The 17754-nt window shown below is 33.2% G+C and overlaps 1 protein-coding gene across 4 annotated transcripts; it reads right to left on the bottom strand.

Moving 5' to 3' along the window:
• Positions 1–8493: 8493 nt before the first annotated feature.
• Positions 8494–12503, bottom strand: LOC130718162 (receptor-like cytosolic serine/threonine-protein kinase RBK2). Of its 4 annotated transcripts, none has more exons than XR_009012534.1 (7): positions 11480–12501; positions 10637–10888; positions 10385–10539; positions 10005–10084; positions 9658–9793; positions 8880–9459; positions 8494–8597 (listed from the first exon to the last, which is right to left on the bottom strand). XR_009012534.1 is itself a non-coding variant. In XM_057568661.1 (7 exons), exons 1-7 carry the CDS (start codon positions 11820–11822, stop codon positions 9109–9111), a joined length of 1224 nt encoding a protein of 407 aa, XP_057424644.1. In that variant the 5' UTR covers positions 11823–12502; the 3' UTR covers positions 8494–9108. The 4 variants fall into 4 exon arrangements, 3 of the variants coding, with proteins under 3 accessions (XP_057424644.1, XP_057424646.1, XP_057424643.1); XM_057568661.1 differs by having other exon boundaries at positions 8494–9219; positions 9313–9459; positions 11480–12502; XM_057568663.1 differs by having other exon boundaries at positions 8494–9459; positions 10778–10888; positions 11480–12503.
• Between the last annotated feature and the right edge of the window lie 5251 nt (positions 12504–17754).

Below are 17754 nucleotides of genomic sequence, written 5' to 3'. Positions count from 1 at the left end.
TGATGGACCTTTTGTTTTGAGACCTTCTCCAGGGAATCATTGGAATTATGAGATCTTTGAAAACTAATAGGATTAGAGACAAAACTTAAACAATTACATAATGAACCTCCATAATGTATTAAACAACCTCAAAACCCTTAATATAATGATAAAAGACTCAGACGAAAGTTTAGGGCTTGAACATTAAGTTTTGATAATGAGAAGTGTCGTCGAGTCCAAGAGTTGAGAAAACTAGTACGTTTCTGAGTATGTTGATACTCTTTGCTCGTTGAACAGTTTTGACCATCGGATGGAGATGAGTCGGATGATTTGGAGATCATCATGAGATAATGTGTTGTTGTGAAGTGTTGTCTTTTGTCGCAGAATCGACTGTTACCTTAGGGTATTCTTTTTAGAGACAAATAAGTTAGTTAGAACACGTGGCGACGTGTCGAGTGAGATCGGAGACGTTGTTTGACTAACCATCCTGCATTCATGCAACATTAATGAGGTATTAACACAGGACGTACTCTGGACCTCGTCGGTTTCCAAAATGGTCATAAGACCCGGAATGCCGTGTAAGAGCGTTTGTAGACGACTCTTGTAGCAGACCGAAATGGCAGACCTTCGGGTTTACTGCTGATCTGACTACCGTTGTTGTTGGCCGAAATGGTCCCACTGTGGCTAGTGTTAGGGCTGATCCGTTTGATGTCCATCCCTTTCCGGAATGCATTTGGTTAACTGGGTTAACCGCCATATCATTTCATGCAACATGCATACTGACTTAGTTGCTGAGTGTGATTGATAATTGTTAACCTTATCTGATGCATGTTAATTGTTATTAATGTCTTTTATATTCATTGTGAAATATACAACCCTAGGATGCTATCTCTAACTTATAAGCCTAAGTAGCTATCTCTATCTGTATCTATTGGATTTATTATTTACGTAATTCTTTGGAGTTGACCCTCGCGTCTTCTGTGTGTGCTTTGGCGGACTACGCCCTTTGTCAGATGTCCATGGCGGACTAGTTCATGATGGTTCACCCTTCGGGGGGAACTAGGGTTGAGATGCTGGAACAGGAGCGCATCGCGGTCGCGAGAGGAGGACGGATGGTGTACATAGACTAGGTCGTTCTGGATTCAGATTCGGACGACGATCATGCTAGCATGTAGGTTTTAGTGCTGGTGTGAGCTCCTCGAGATATGATTAGTGTAGGAGTAGAGTCTTAGCTCTGACCGTTATGTTTTCTTTTGGGAACAGGGTAGTTCCGCCTATAGCTTTTTGTGTGGTTTCTTTATGGGAATCACAGAGAGTTGGTTGGACTTAGGAGGTCTTTTCAGGCCGATGGACCAGCTTATTCTCAGTTTTGAGGGATGGTGTTGCGGACACTTCACTTTTATATTTGGTTTGTACATAATGCCTACGGGCGCTACCTTTCTCATTACCCGTCACTGGAGGTTTATTCGTGACGAGGCTAGCTACTTACAGCGGGGGCTGTAATTATCTATCGTATAGTAGTTCTGTTATCTTCTGTTGTCAAGTTTCATTTCTTTCAGTTTCTAATTCTTTTATCAAAAAAAAATATTCACGTTTTTCCGCATTAAGTTTATTTTTGGTTACTAAAGTGACGCCACCGAAATCGGGGTGTTACAATTAATGCATAAGGTTATATTAGATTTTTTTCCAAAAGTTGGGATAGTGTATGTAGATGTGAAGGTGGGTATTATTCTGGCGAGCTATATGATCGTCCCACTTACCTCCCGATCGTGGCCGCACCCGATCATGATTGTCCCCGCTGCCACATACACGCACTCCAGACCTCACGACCAATGACTTTGGTGTCACTTCTTCGTGTCTCATCAAATGTCTTTAACTGTAGCTTAAGAGCTTAAGACTTCGAGCCACATGTACATGCTCATCTAAGCCCTTTGACTCAAGTAGGGAGCAACAGATCCAACGATTGATTTTAAAAGTCGTAGCAGACACTCATTACTTCAACGATATCTCCAACCAAACTCTCATATAAAAGGCAAGTCCCATAAGGTCATCAGGTAGACACACACTTCAATCCTAAATCTGAGATGCCTTCTTCTTCCCCTAGTCTCTAACTTAAGCATCCCTAAACTCTAAACTCTAAACCCTAGTGTTTTCACAGGACCCTCCCGGGCATAGAAGATGACAAGCACGACAATTTCATCCCGCTCGAACCTCTTGAAAGTTCATTGTTCCACATCAATCAACACTCTTATAGTAATTTGATCAGATTCGTCCGATCAGATGTTAACTTTGTTAGGAAATAACACAGCTGAAGAAGTAAAGTAAACTAGGAGCGCAATCAACAACACAATAATATAACGTGGAAACTCCAAAACCGGAGAAAAAACTACGACCGTTGTCAAAACCGACAACCAGAGAATAAATACTATGTGAAAATTGTTACAACACATAGACTTCACTCTCAATCACCCCATGACACCAGTACACCCACACTCTCTAAAGTAAATATTTGAACTACATCTCACAATACTTTAAAACAAGAGCATAAGAGAAAAAGAAAACACAAATATAAACTTAAAGTGTTTTCAGGTGCTACTACTTGGTGTTTTTTGGTGTGTTGAAACAAGGAGCTTGAGATCCCTATATATAGTCTTGGACTCTCCCAACCCTCACTAATCTAAGCGATGTGAGACTTCTCCAAGATGCATAACTTGATCTTTTTTCTCCTTCATTAGCAATGTGAGACTTACATTGCAATCAACCCCAACAATCTCCACCTTGATTGTAATGGTCTTCAGTCTTCATTGTCTACACCGGCAATCATTGCCTTCACCGAAAAACATAATTCGCATTGTCTATATACCAACAAATTAAATTATCATACTACACCATAAAAAGTACACTACACTTGAAACTAAACTATCCCAAGAATTTTCTTCACTTGGAACTAAACCATTCCAAGAATTTTCACATGCCGAAATCTTGTTGAAAATTTATGGTGCAACTTTCATGTTGGCTTTCCCCGGAAGTTCATCACTCATCGACATAACCACGTACCTTGCATCAACGTCAACCAATGCCCGCATGCTATCACCACACACTTTGCATCTATATCGACCAATGTTTGTGTGCCACCTAAACAATTACATGCCCAGAACACCTTGTGTAATTGTGATTGCATCAACTCCTCCATCACAGCTGCAGATCGACTGTAAATCATGCACCAGGTTGGTTCCAAACCAGAACCTCCCAAAACAGCACTTCACAATGTCACACTTCTTCAGCACCTTCGCAAAACCACACAAAGTGATATCCATCGAACCGGAAGTGTCACACTTCTTCAGCACCTTCGCAAAACCACACAAAGTGATATCCATCGAACCGGAAGCTCTGATACCACTGTTAGGAAATAACACAGCTGAAGAAGTAAAGTAAACCATGAGCGCAATCAACAACACAATAATATAACGTGGAAACTCCAAAACCGGAGAAAAAACCACGACCGTTGTCAAAACCGACAACCAGAGAATAAACACTATGTGAAAATTGTTACAACACATAGACTTCACTCTCAACCACCCCATGACACCAGTACACCCACACTCTCTGAAGTAAATATTTGAACTACATCTCACAATACTTTAAAACAAAAGCATAAGAGAAAAAAAAAACAAATATAAACTTAAAGTGTTTTCAGGTGCTACTACTAGGTGTTTTTTGGTGTGTTGAAACAAGGAGCTTGAGATCCCTATATATAGTCTTGGACTCTCCCACCCCTCGCTAATCTAAGCGATGTGAGACTTCTCCAAGATGCATAACTTAATATTTTTTCTCCTTCATTAGCAATGTGAGACTTACATTTCAATCAACCCCAACAAACTTTTGCCTAGCTAAAAACACAAATAATAAAATATATACATGGCGGCCACTTATTTAAAATTCTATGGCATACATTCAATAGCATATGGAGTATTGTTGTTCATGATGCCCTGCGATCGAATTAATTGATTGTCCACGTTCTAGAGCTGCCAAACGTACCGTTGAAGATTATGCATGTGCAATTGTCCTCTACCTAAAGCAAATATTTGCAATTATCTACTCCAAATAAAGAGATCCATATCTTGAAAGGGAAAACTTTTTACACCAAACAAAGTTTTAGAGTTCGAGTATTGTGAACATAAATAAATTTAAGGTCCATGTGTCTCACCAGCAGGTGGATGGACTCTATTTGAACAAGATCAACTTATATGTGCTCAACCAATATGAATTCTACTCCCACCTTACAGCTATACCTCTAAACTGTTATCGCATCTATCTATATATATTAGAAAAGAACAACTTCTAGCATGACGTGTCGCTCCCACAGGCCAAGTTAGTGACGTGTCGCTCCCAGATTAATTCTCATAAAAATTATTCCACGTGTCAATTTGTTAGAGGATATAATTTTCAATTGATATATATTTTAATTTTATATATTCTAACCTAATTAATTGATATTATTTTAGAAGATATAATTTTCAATTGATATATGTTTTAATTTTATATATTCTAAAATAATTGATTGATATTATTTTAAAAGATAAGATTTGGTCTTTTAATTTATTTTAAATTTATTTTTAGAATAAATTGATTAATTTTTATTGAATTTTTGAATTTTTTATTAATTCGGGATTTTATGAGTTTTTATTGTGATTTGCTAGATTTTGTTAGTTTTTATCTATCTTTATTTAATACCATTTTTAATATTAGATTTGATTGGGATTTATGTTGTTTATTTCTTAATTTTATTTTAATTTATCTTATCATTTATTTTAAATCCAGAAAATACTTTATTTTATTTTAGATTCACTTTTATAGTATATTAATTAAATTTTCTTAAATTTTCAGATTTTTAATTAATTCAGGATTTTATGAGTTTTTATTGTGATTTGCTAGACTTGGTAGTTTTTATCTATCTTTATTTAGTACCTTTTTAAATTTTAGATTTGATTAGAATTTAGGTTGTTTATTTCTTAATTTTATCTTATTATTTATTTAATTTTACTTCCAGGAAATATTTTATTTTATTTTACATTTATTTATAGGGTATAATAATTAATTTTTATTGAATTTTCGAATTTTTAATTAATGCAGGATTTTATGAGTTTTTATTGTGATTTGCTAGATTTTGATAGTTTTTATCTATCCTTATTTATTATTAATTTAATTTTAATTTCATGAAATATTTTATTTTATTTTTGAGTTACATTTAGAGTATAAATGATTTTTTATGGTATTTTTATTGAATTTTCATATTTTTATTTAATTCAGGATTTTATGAGTTTTTTATTGTGATTTGCTAGATTTTGGTAGTTTTTATCTATCTTTATTTAGTACCTTTTTAAAGTTTAGATTTGATTAGGATTTAGGTTGTTTATTTCTTGATTTTATTTTAATTTATCTTATTATTTATTTAATGTTAATTCTAAGAAAAGGGAGTTGATTTGGTGCTGAGGGTCCACAAAGCTACCATGGACACGCAGAGATTTGATAGCTGCTATTTCTACCTCTGCCACATGTCGCGATCACGACAGAGGTATGTCGTAAGATGATGTTACGTGAAGAAGAGTTTATCATGTTGTGATTGATGGTTTGTGCTATTTCAGTTTATCCTTTGTTCGTAATTCAATCCTGGATTCTAAAATTTCACATATTTTGTGTGTTTTGATCCAAAAGTTTACAAATTTTTGCATAGACCCTTTAACGAATCATTGTTGAAGACGTAATGTTTTTTTTATTGTTCTACCTCCGCTTTTGTATTTTTTTAAACTAGATTTTAGTATAGTTTGTAGAAATCCATGCGTTTGAAGCCATTCTAAACCATATTTTGGTATAATTTATAGAAATTTACGAAACTTAGGATAGCCCGAATTTATATTCATTTCTCAAATTTTGCACGTTTTTATTCATCATGTTTGAGCTGTGTGTATAAGCATACTATTTGCACTGCATGTGAATGATGCACAACTTACTAAAAAAATTTTCTAATGATGCACAGGTCAGTCAAATTGATGAAAGCATATGAAGAGCTCACATTTAATCTTCATGAGTATGGTTAGCTCATTCTTAAGGTTGGTTCATGTTTTCCTCAAACTCATTAGTTTTGCATATACTCATGTTTTAGTATGCCAATTGGGTGACTTATCTTACTTTACTCTATATATTTCCTTAAGTTCAATTTAAATTTATTGTTAGTATAAGTTTATTGGTGAAGTAACCACAATTATTTTGGGTGAGAGAATTATTTTGTTTTTTTCTTACATATATAAATAATTTGCTGGGGTGCGCACATATGGGGCAATACATCATTTTTTGTTTCTCTTGACTGAAATGTTCCTTTGATTTTTTGTTTCACAAGAGCTCCACCCCAAGATTCACAAATACACTAAATACAATTCTTTCACCACAGTCCTTTCAAATTGGTGAAAGAGGGTATTTTGTTCTTCAAGACTTCATTTTGGGTTTCTGTTTCAATCTTCTTCATGAATTAATTTTGTTCTTCAACTAATTGTAAGATGTCATATGCTTTAAGGATTCCTGCTTTTATCTTCTTAATCAAAAGCAAAAGGATTGAGGAAAAGAAAATCTTCTAGGGTGCAGAATATTCACTAATTTGAAAAAAAAATAACACGTGTCATTCTCAGATTAATTCTCATAAAAAATACATTTTAAAATTTTATATTTGATTAGGATTTATGTTGTTTATTTCTTGATTTTATCTTAATTTATTTTTAATTTATTTTTAGAGTAAAAAAATACATTTTTAAATTTTAGATTTGATTAGGATTTAGGTGGTTTATTTCTTGATTTTATCTTAATTTATTTATTATTTATTTTTAGAGTATTAATTAATATTAATATATCCCAAACTTTTTTTTTTAAAAAGAGTGAGTTTGAAAGCTATAGCTTAAGTTAATTTGTTAATATATTCCCAAATAATAATAATAATAATAATAATAATAATAATAATAATAATAATAATAACATGTGTGTGCGGATATGGGCCGGTTGGGTACTATAGTACCCATACCCGCACCCATACCCTCTATTTTTTGCGGGTAATTATCTATACTCAACCTCATACCCATTTAGCGGTTTTTTACCCTACACATAGTGGATATTTTTTGCGGGTACCCTATGATTTTGAGACCCATTGTCATCCATAGATTTAGATTTTGGCAAAGATGGATAGCTTCCTATAATGACATTGAATTGTCTAAAGGCGGAGAGCTTCGAGTTGCTACCCACGTGAGTATGGAGACGGGTACATGTAATTTTTAAAAACGCGGGTATGAAGATGATACTATAGTACCTACCCATTGTCATCCCTACTTAGTTGGAATAAACACAATAATGTTATACTTTATGATATATCTTACACAATCCTGATTTGTGCTACTATCACATTAATTTTTTTTAAGATTAATATGTTGATAATTCCTTATATATATGATTTGTGTTATCGTCTTCATATTTACAAAGAATGTGAAACGAGTTCCTCTTGGTCTCAATCGGGCTTAGAAGAGAAGTCTTTATGTCCACTTTACTCATCAATTCTGACTTTTCTATTTCACTCGTTGTTTAATATATTTTTAATAATCAAAGTATTAATTAATGTATCAAATACAATAGACATATTTCCCGTGCAACGCGCGGGTAAAAAACACTAGTAATAATAATAATGATAACATAAGTGTGCGGATATGGGCCAGTTGGGTACTATAGTGCCCATACCCGCACCCATACCCACTATTTTTTGCGGGTAATTATCTATACTCAACCTCATACCTATTTAGCAATTTTTTACCATACCCATAGTGGATATTTTTTGCGGGTACCCTATGATTTTGTGACCCATTATTATCCATAGATTTAGATTTTGGCAAAGATGGATAGCTTCCTGTAATGACATTGGATTGTCTAAAGGTGGGGAGCTTCGAGTTGCTACCCACGTGAGTATGGAGACGAGTACATGTAATTTTTAAAAACGCGGGTATGGAGATGGTACTACAATACCTACCCATTGTCATCCCTACTTAGTTGGAATAAACACAATAATGTTATACTTTATGATATATCTTACACAATCCTGATTTGTGCTACTATCACATTAATTTTTTTTAAGATTAATATGTTGATAATTCCTTATATCTATGATTTGTGTTATCGTCTTCATATTTACGAAGAATGTGAAACGAGTTCCTCTTGGTCTCAATCGAACATAGAAGAGAAGTCTTTATCTCCACTTTACTCATCAATTCTGACTTTTCTATTTCATTCGTTGTTTAATATATTTTTAATAATCAAAGTATTAATTTATGTATCAAATACAATAGACATATTTCCCGTGCAACGCGCGGGTAAAAAACACTAGTAGAAGCTAAAAAAAGGAAGAGAAAAAAGTTTTTCCTTTCTTTCCTTTTTAGCTTTTATATACCATGAAGAGGAATACCAAAAAAATAGATATAGAAAAACTGATATAATAAAAGATATATTGATTTCTATCTACTATACAAATGGAGTGCTATGTTTTTCACTTTATGTTGCAGGAGAGGATTGAACGTTTGGCACTGCAACAACTGCATGAGAGGTACATGCGATTAAGTCTCACCAGTAATACAGTATTTCTTTCTTGGGTTAAGGGTCATATTAGTCCATGTGTTTGTAAAAACGTTTGATTTTGGTCCCTCAGCAAAAAAACCGCCAATAACTGTATTATAAACCGTCAGTAACTGTAAACAAAACCGCCACTAATCGTCATTTTTTGGCTAAGGGACCAAAACCAAACACTTTTACAAATACAGGGACTAATATGACCTTTAACCCTTCTTTCTTCCAAATAACTAACTAAAAAGACCTACTATTTACAATGTTGCAGGCTTTTTCAGAGAATCTCATTTGAATCAGGAACTTCCACATTCTGGTAGGACGAACTCCAGTAGCGACCGTTAATTTCTTACGGACATCACAATCACAAACTGCAAAAATGTCGGTTTGATGAGACAATTCCTATTCTGCAGAAACTCCAGTAGAAAGTTGGAGCCAGAAAGATCACAATCACCATTGAGCGATCAAAACCTCCTCATTCAACTAATCAGAGTCAAGGAGTTCTTCCCGGAAGACTTTTCTGAAGAATGGCATTCGAGTTTTCTTCATCCCCTTAAAGCAGCTAAGATTGCCATTCAGAATCTGTAAAACCTGCACCACCAAAAAAATTTCAGAAATTTTGTAATCTAAATTGCTAGTTGAAGTCAAATAATGTTGAAATTTCAAAAGAAATGTATCGCGTTCCTGTCGAATAGAGGGACGACGAATCGAGGACTGTTGTATGCATAAAGAAGCTGCCAAGAGCATGAGATTCATCTGCCTAGAGTCAAAGCCGTCTGCCAGTGAAGGATCAATCAGCTCCATAATTTCATTCTTTTTCAGTAATGGTTTTGCCTGAAATTTTTTATTATTAGAAGGAAAGTTTCAATTCCTAGACTGACAATCTTTCAAGGTAAAAAAAGACTATAAGTCAAGCTAGCATGACATTTAAGTGTAAATCACCTTCTCCTAGATGGACTAATGGTGTTACTTATAAAAACACAAGTAAAAAAAGTGGATGCTATCTTAAACACTGTTGATAAGGTACTATACCCACAAAACAAGGCTTTGCTGTGAAAAATCAAGTGCTCTTCGCCCACTGACTAATTCCAATAGCAGTACACCAAAGGCAAATACATCTGTTTTCTCATCCACTATGCCATGAAGTAAGTATTCAGGAGCAAGGTATCTGTGTCAACCCCAAATGAAACCCGAGTTAATTTTGCAGCCACAATTTTTTATAACAATAAGTGCATGTTTAGAAATCATTCTATGATTGATTGTAAAACTAAAATTGATTTTAGGGAGAAGCTTTTGTAACTTTTAAGTGTCAGAAATGATTCTGAGAAAAAACAAGTTGATTAAAACATGCTATGTTAGTGATTCTGAAGGTCACTAACCCAAAAGTTCCTTCAAATTTTGCAACGGTATGGTGAGTCCAATTCTCTGGTAGCCATTTTGCTAGCCCGAAATCACAAATCTGCACCATAAGTTCACAACATTTTAGTTTATTCCTACAATATTAAATATAGAATTATAAAGTCCACTCATGTATGAAACTTAGAAACACTAGTGCTGTTTAAATTGAGGTGGATTAGAGAAGCTAATAATGTAGAAAAAGACAGGTTTCATTTGGTCCATCACATTTAATGAAGAATCTTCCAAAATTTGTTTGAACTTGTGGTAAATTACAAAATATGCATTTTACACAAGGAATTTGTGGTGATCAATTATTTTGTACAGAATCAAACTTACAAAAGAGAATCCAAAGCATACATACCTGAGGCTCATAGTCTTCTGTGAGCAATATGTTTGCAGCTTTTATATCTCTATGGATTATTCTTCTTTGACAACCCTCATGAAGATATAATAGACCCCTAGCTGTTCCTAATGCAATATTGTGCCTAATACACCATGGTAGTTTCTCATTAGAACCTGAAATAAAGAAATGAATACTTGATTAAAAACAGTAAAAATTGGCTAAATAATAGGCAAAATGGGAAAAATTGTTTAAGCTATTATTAGCTACTACCATAAAGCACTGAAGCTAGGCTTCCTTTCTCAGACAATTCAAGAACTATATGCATTCCTCCATCAACACCATAGCCAACAAGCTTAGCAGTATTTGGATGGTTTACATGTGCCATCACACCAAGTTCAGATAAGAAATCACCTATGATTTCATCAGTTGTTCCTCTTGTTAGCCTTTTGATTGCAACTAGCTGATGATTTGGCAAACACCCTTTGTAAACTTCAGCATAACCTCCCTTTCCAATCAAATTCTCTGCACCAACCAATGTAGTAAGAAAAAAAAATCAAAACATGCTACGCATAGTACGTTGATCAATCTGTTTTCTCAAAATCAATTATGACACCCAGAAGAAGCTGTTACTCACATATGTTTCTCCCCATCAGTGATTATGGATTTAGAATCAATTCTAGAAGAATTTCCAAACACACTTAGGTGATTACTTAGTATGTGTGTGTGTGTATGGATTTAGTGTGTGTTTGGATCAACGTAAGCCGAATCGATTCTGGATATAATTGATTCTACTAAAATTATGTAGGTATGAGTTAAAAAGATGTGATTTATATTTGGATACTTTTATTAAAATTGTGGTTTTCCTGTTACAGAATTCAATTATAAAATCTCACAATTGATTATACGCAGAAACAACTATTTGTTGTGTCAAGTGGATTGAATTCTTGACTCATGAAATTAATTTTTGGTGGTACACTCAAACATCATTTCAACTAGTTATAATTTATTTTAACAAAGTATAATTGATTTTACAGATTTGATTATGCTTTCCAAACATGCACTTGATCTTCCTTAATGAGATGGCAAATCTAATTCTTAAGCATGTTTGCATACCTTGGCTAAAGTAATTGGTGGCAACCTGTAAATCATGATGAGTGAAGATCTTCCAAGGTGATCTGCAAGGGGATAAAGTTGCATCAATGAAACAACTTGGGAGCATGGTTTCCCTCATGCTCCTGCTCATTTTTCTGGAGAGATTGAGAGGATGCAATGTGGCCATTTGATTTTTTGGTTTGGTCCTCAACAATTGAAGAAATGAATGCCACCTAGAACAAGGTTTTGAAATGTCTCTAGACTCAGAATCTGCTGTAACCTCTTTAGAAGAACTTGATTCTGAATCTGAACTCCTGAAATAATCCTCAAGCACTGTAACAGGGGAATCCACTTTATCCTTCATTTTCAAAGACTCACAAAGGCACAAACCCTCTACTAGTAGTACAAGAAAATATATCACAATCTCATCAAGAAAATGAGATTTTTTATGATGAAGGATAAATTACACATAACTTAAGGAAGATTGAATGGATTTTTCTCTGGTATAACAAGATAATAAATTAAGAGCAATCCATCAAACAGAAAATTGAAATGGAGATGAAAAATATAGGAAAGTGGTTGTAAAATTATTCAGTTGAAGGAGATATCCAAAACAAGAAAGAAAAGCTTCCTGAATTGCAAGAATCAAAGAAGCCTGAGGGAGAAGCCAAAGCAAGAGAGAAAAACCATATTGTGAAGAGACCCCAAAACAGAGGACACCAAATTACGTATCAGAAACAGGAAGGGTGCTGTGCAATCTGCATAGAAGCGCTGAAAACTCAGAAAAGAAACTTAGAAAGATGGTGTGAATGATTAAATTGAACTAAATAGGAAGAGTGAAAGACAAGTTTGGTTGGCGAATGCCACTGAGACAAAGAACAAGCCCCTGATATTGTTTTTCAATTGGAATAAGAAACAGAGAAACAGAGGAAAACAGAGCAATGAGACAATGGAGAAAACAGAGGTGCAGACATCAAAGGTTGTTTTTACTTGGCCTCCCCGCTTCAACATATAGCTATCATTGCCCTTTTCAATGTTGCCCCTCTACTTGCCACAACGTTTCTTGTACAATTTTCTTCTTTTATCAAACACATAAAATAATATGAATATTTGAGGACTATCATAAATAGTAATTCAATAAAGCTCAGTTCTCATGTGTTAGATGCTCACCTCACTTCTTAACCATGAGATTGACGATAAAAAAACTATGAGATTGACGATTCACTCATAAAAATATAACACATTTTATTGTCAATCATTTATATCTTCATAGTGCAGATAGCTGCGACAATGATGCAATTAGTCATTGTTGTAGGAAGTATAACCTAGTATAAAATTATTATCGAACAATATATATTGGCTAGGTAGATTTTCTTGGAATTAATAATATATTATTTTATACGTTGTAGATTATCAAAAGCCAGCATTATTAAATAATAAATGAAATCCTTTGGATGAGGGGAATGATTTTGTGCAAATTGAGGTTTGGATTGTTGAGGAAGACAGGCTTACTTTACTACTTTGGCGGTGCCAAAATGATTTCTACATATAATTTTTTGTCACTATTTTATTTAATTTTGAAAGTTATTTGAAAAGTTTCTTTCAATTATCTAAAAAATTATAAAAATAAGTAGTGTCCAAAATTCCAAAAATTATGGTTGCTTCATTGGTCAGAGTCAGCAGAGACGCCTCTTGTGTCTGCTGCTACTACTCTTGTTGGATACGTCACGTGGAAAATGGTGTCCAATGCTCAGAAAACCAACCTCAATTTTGTCTTTACTTCACTGGTCAAGCTGAGACGAAGTCATAGAGTTGTGGATTGCAAATAGCTTCTTTATTATGAACTTATCTGATCAGATAATTGATATATTTTGAAAAATATTATGGATTCAAAATATATTTGACTTTTTAATATGATCCGATCCTTTTTCCTAATTTTTTCAATGTTTTATCTGGAGTCTTTGCTGTTGGAATAGATTATTAGCAAGCAGCAATCAACTGAAGTTATACTAGCAGCCACATAGACGGCTTTAACATGTTAATTGTCCTTATCAAGTTCTCAATTTACTTGTTTTCTGTGAATTCTAGCCACAACATTTTTGAGAAACAAGGATATAAGGTCTCATAATTAATGTTTAAGTATGAGAAACTTTTAGATTTTTCTTACTATTGTATTTACGTGAAAGACCAAAATTCTTTCTAAAATTCGACTGTGACTGCCAAAATTAATGGATTTTTGACTTAGAAGTTTAAATAGTCACACTTTTAACTACTGACGGCCAATACTTATTAAAAATATAAATTTATTTTTCTTTTTACCATAATATAAAATTTGCTCATAAGATTACATGATTAAAACTAAAATAATACTACTATATAGTATATACCATTGAATAATAGTATAACTTTTTATATAAAAATATAAAACCGAACTAGAGTAACGGTAGGGTATACACAACGGGCAAATACTTTCCCAATTGTTGGTGAGTAAATGCAATGCAATGAAGGAAGTGAAGAAATAAATACAGAACATTCTTTTAGATTCCATTCCACCTAGCTCATTCTAAGACTATATACAATACAATGGTTAAACAAAAAATGTTTTGTTTAACCCTTTTCTACCCCACTTTTTCTCTTCCCAACATTTCACATCATTTTCTCTCTAATTCAACAAACTTTCAACAATTACCCACTCCAATGGTTTTACTTAACTCTCAACACCCTACCCCACCACTCACCACTCACCCTACCCCACCACTTTTTTATTACACATTTTTATTTAATTTTATATTTTTGTTTTTATAATTACATAAAATTACAATTATCGATTTAAATTAAATTAAAACAATAAACACTTAACAATTTTTTTTTAAATATAGACTATAATTTTTTTTTCTTAACTTAAAAAGCAAGACAACAAACTAAGCATACAAGAATTTATAAGAGAGTGAAAAAACTTGGTTTTTTTTTCTGTGTCCAAATTAAACGAACAAAGTCTCTATTTATAAAGAAAAAAAATCATGAATTTTGGTATAATTTTCTTTTCAGAAAATTTTTTTTTTATGAAATAATTGAGTTCAAAAGATAAGGAAAAACGAAATCCGGACTGACCAACCAGAGGCTGCCACGTGTTAGGGGTAGAAAAAAAAAATTTATCTCTCCTGCGCGCCTTGTCTGCGCGTGCTGCACACGCGCCTACGGTGGCCACTGGCCTCGTGCCACGTGGCACACCGCAGGCTCTTTAAACATGTTGAATATTTTCAACAATTTGACACTCTCTCTCCCCTTTCAACCAAATTCAACAAACCATTAAACCTCTTCAACAACTTTCAACAACATCAAACACCCCATCCAACTATCCATTGTGGATGGTTTAATGAGTAATGACATTTTTGAGAAAAAAATTGTTTTAGTAGACAGTTTCTAAAACTTAGGAAAAAATGTGTGCCCACATCATAATTGGCACCAGTTATTGCCATTGTGGATGTCTGGATGAGACCTGAACACTTGTTCTTGTACTTCTAGTTCTAGGTTCATCCCTACCATTTATAAAAGACCAAGACAGAGTAAGAGTTTGCCTTTTCTTTTTCCATGTAATAGTAATAATATGTTGAAGGCATACACCTCCACTAACTCATGCTAAATAATTGATTGAATATAAATGGATCTCCACATCATTTGTTAATTAATCATTATAAATTCTTCTTTCCAAACAACGTAACGTCCTACCAATTCTTATAAAAGTATATATAAATATTATACTACATGAATCGTTATCATTTCAGCGTAATTAACACAATCACTACGCACTAACCAAACCCCTCAGCCAAGAAACTGAACTACACCACTCAATACGTTGTCATTATTATTACTACACACATTCTTCACCAGCAAATCACCTGCGAGGCTCCACATTCAATCATACCTATGTATTTAAATCATATCATATAAATATGATACATTATATTAGTAGTGTCGGTTTCTTTTCTTCTTCTTCTTCTTGTTTTCTTAAAAGCTAAAAAAAAAAACTGTATCTTTAGATGGATGGGTGAACTGAATTAACCTGTAAAGTTTTGTGATTGATTGAGGTTTAAGGATTGTCAACATTAATTGGTTCTGGTTGGTGGCTCTGATCTCATCCAGTGAATATAATTTTCATTAATAGGAGGATTTAGCTATTACACCAACTCTATTTGGGCTGGGCCCGTGCTTTTTAACCGGGTCATATATATATATATATTCTTTTTCTTTCGGAAACAATATGGAGCCACAATTTTTTTTCTGTTTGTTAAAAAAAACAGAATAACTATTTTTTTTAAGACAAAAATTTAAGATGAATAGACAATATACTATTCAAATAATATTTTTGTTGGGAGAAATTTCTCCTCAATTAACAATAGTCTCATTTTTGCAATGTAGGTTTCGTACTTGACGAGAAAAACTAAAATTCGATGTTAAGTATTGATCTAATATGTGATATATAATTAATCATGGTTATCTTAAAGTTTATTCATTTTTAGAGTGATCTATGTACTAGAGATTAAATTTTGGGGTTTATAGCATGGCACTTATGAAAGGGTATATTACTATATTGTTTTAGAGTTATGGTCCTCAAGACATATACATAGGTTATCAACATTATATGCTAGTGTCGGGATTACTTACTGCTTGATTGTCAGTATTTGAATGGTGTGGTTATTGATAATGTTATAGTAAAAGAGTGAAAATTTTGCCTATATTAATACTATTTATCTTAAGCAAAGTGGATGAATCATAGCTTTATAAAATAATTTTTTCATTCAATTAAACGTTAAATAATTCTTAACATTGGATGTTAGTCATTAAAACGTTTGTTTAGCATGCGTTACATTTTCAATCACCGGATTTGTTATTTTTTTCTCGTCCCTGCTAACTACTCTACATCCATTAACAATGGATATGAATCCACTCATGTGTTAATTAACATTAATTTTATCTTTAATTTATTTTATTTAAAATATTTAGTTGGAGTGGAGAGAATTAAAAGAAGGCGGCTTCTAGGATGAAAGATAGTTATAGGTCTTTCACAAATGAAAGAGCTAAATTACCTGCTACAGCAAGTGGTAGTGACTTGTTGAGAAAAAAATAAAAAAAATAAAAAAGGAATGTTACAAAAAGGCCCTCCTCCCTCCACCCTCTCCTCCCATGCTCCTCCTCTCTCAGCCCCTTGTATATCCACCATCTGCCCCTTCCCCTCCACCTCTCTCTCTTCCCCCACCTGCGCTCCCACTCACCTCCTCTCTTCCTTGATCTCTTTCTCCTCTGCATTTACCTTGCCACATCCAAAGTTCCAAACAATGATGCCTTTTAATTTTTATTACAAGGAAAACAACGAAATGAGAAAGGACTAATCAATAGAAATAATTTGGACAGAGAAGAACTCTAAATAGTGGCTAAAACCATGATATTGATGTCATTGCACATTTCATTTTCATAATATTAAGCATTTCGTTAATGGAAGGGATGAAGGCTAAACATGAAATTGATGCTTGTGTATGAAAATGAAATCACATATTTTCTTTTATGATTTTTTTAAACATGAAATTGATTTAATTTTATAGAAATTAACGTTTTTTAATTTATGGCTTTTATCCAGAAAGCTTCGAGGCTGTTGACCTGTTGTGACGCTGTGACAATGGTTCTATAAGTGTTGAGTTAGTTTGGGTAAATTGATAAAGAAGAGGATAAATTGGTCAAAAAGAAAATAGCATTAATGACATAATTAGTATTTTGAATTAATTTAATAATAAATTTATGGTCTTTCATGATAAACAACCCAACCACACTTTCATGCTAGCCACCACCTTAAAAGAAATATAGTTAACTACTCTACATCCATTAAAAATTGATTTGAATCCACCCATGTGTTAATTTTAATTTATTTTATCTAAAATAGTTTTTTTACGGGCTTATCTAAAATAGTTGGAGTGGAGAGAATTAAAAGAAATAGAGTTAAATTGAAACGCTAAAAAAAATTTTGATACGCTATGTTGTAGTATTTAAAATAGAAAAATGTTTGCACCAAAAACTTTAAAATAGAAAAATGTTGGATAGTTAATTATGAAGTCTTCTTTTCAGCTCTCTGCTTATTTAATGCTAATTTTCAAAGTTCAACAATCACGTGCAGGGGATTATAATTTATAATCACTTTAATAAATGATAAATTTGACGAGTTCCTAGCTGATGGGAAATGAAATTATCTTAAAGAAAAGAGAAATGAAATTTAAACAGAAAACCGCGACTCTACATCTTGGAAA

This window comes from Lotus japonicus, chromosome 5, assembly GCF_012489685.1.
Source record: "Lotus japonicus ecotype B-129 chromosome 5, LjGifu_v1.2".
Classification (NCBI taxonomy): Eukaryota; Viridiplantae; Streptophyta; class Magnoliopsida; order Fabales; family Fabaceae; genus Lotus; species Lotus japonicus.
Note: the sequence above shows the minus strand (reverse complement) of the source record. Positions and strands in the feature narration are given on the sequence as shown.

Bases quoted from the DNA above. Each gene is read 5' to 3' on its own strand.
- LOC130718162 (XM_057568660.1), bottom strand. From the start codon at position 11,822: ATGAAGGATAAAGTGGATTCCCCTGTTACAGTGCTTGAGGATTATTTC. The intron at 10,085-10,384 runs GTATGTATGCTT...CTTATGGTGCAG, and splicing joins CAGAAGACTATGAGCCTCAG to ATTTGTGATTTCGGGCTAGC. The intron at 9,460-9,657 runs GTATAGTACCTT...AAAAAATTTCAG, and splicing joins AGCAAAGCCTTGTTTTGTGG to GCAAAACCATTACTGAAAAA.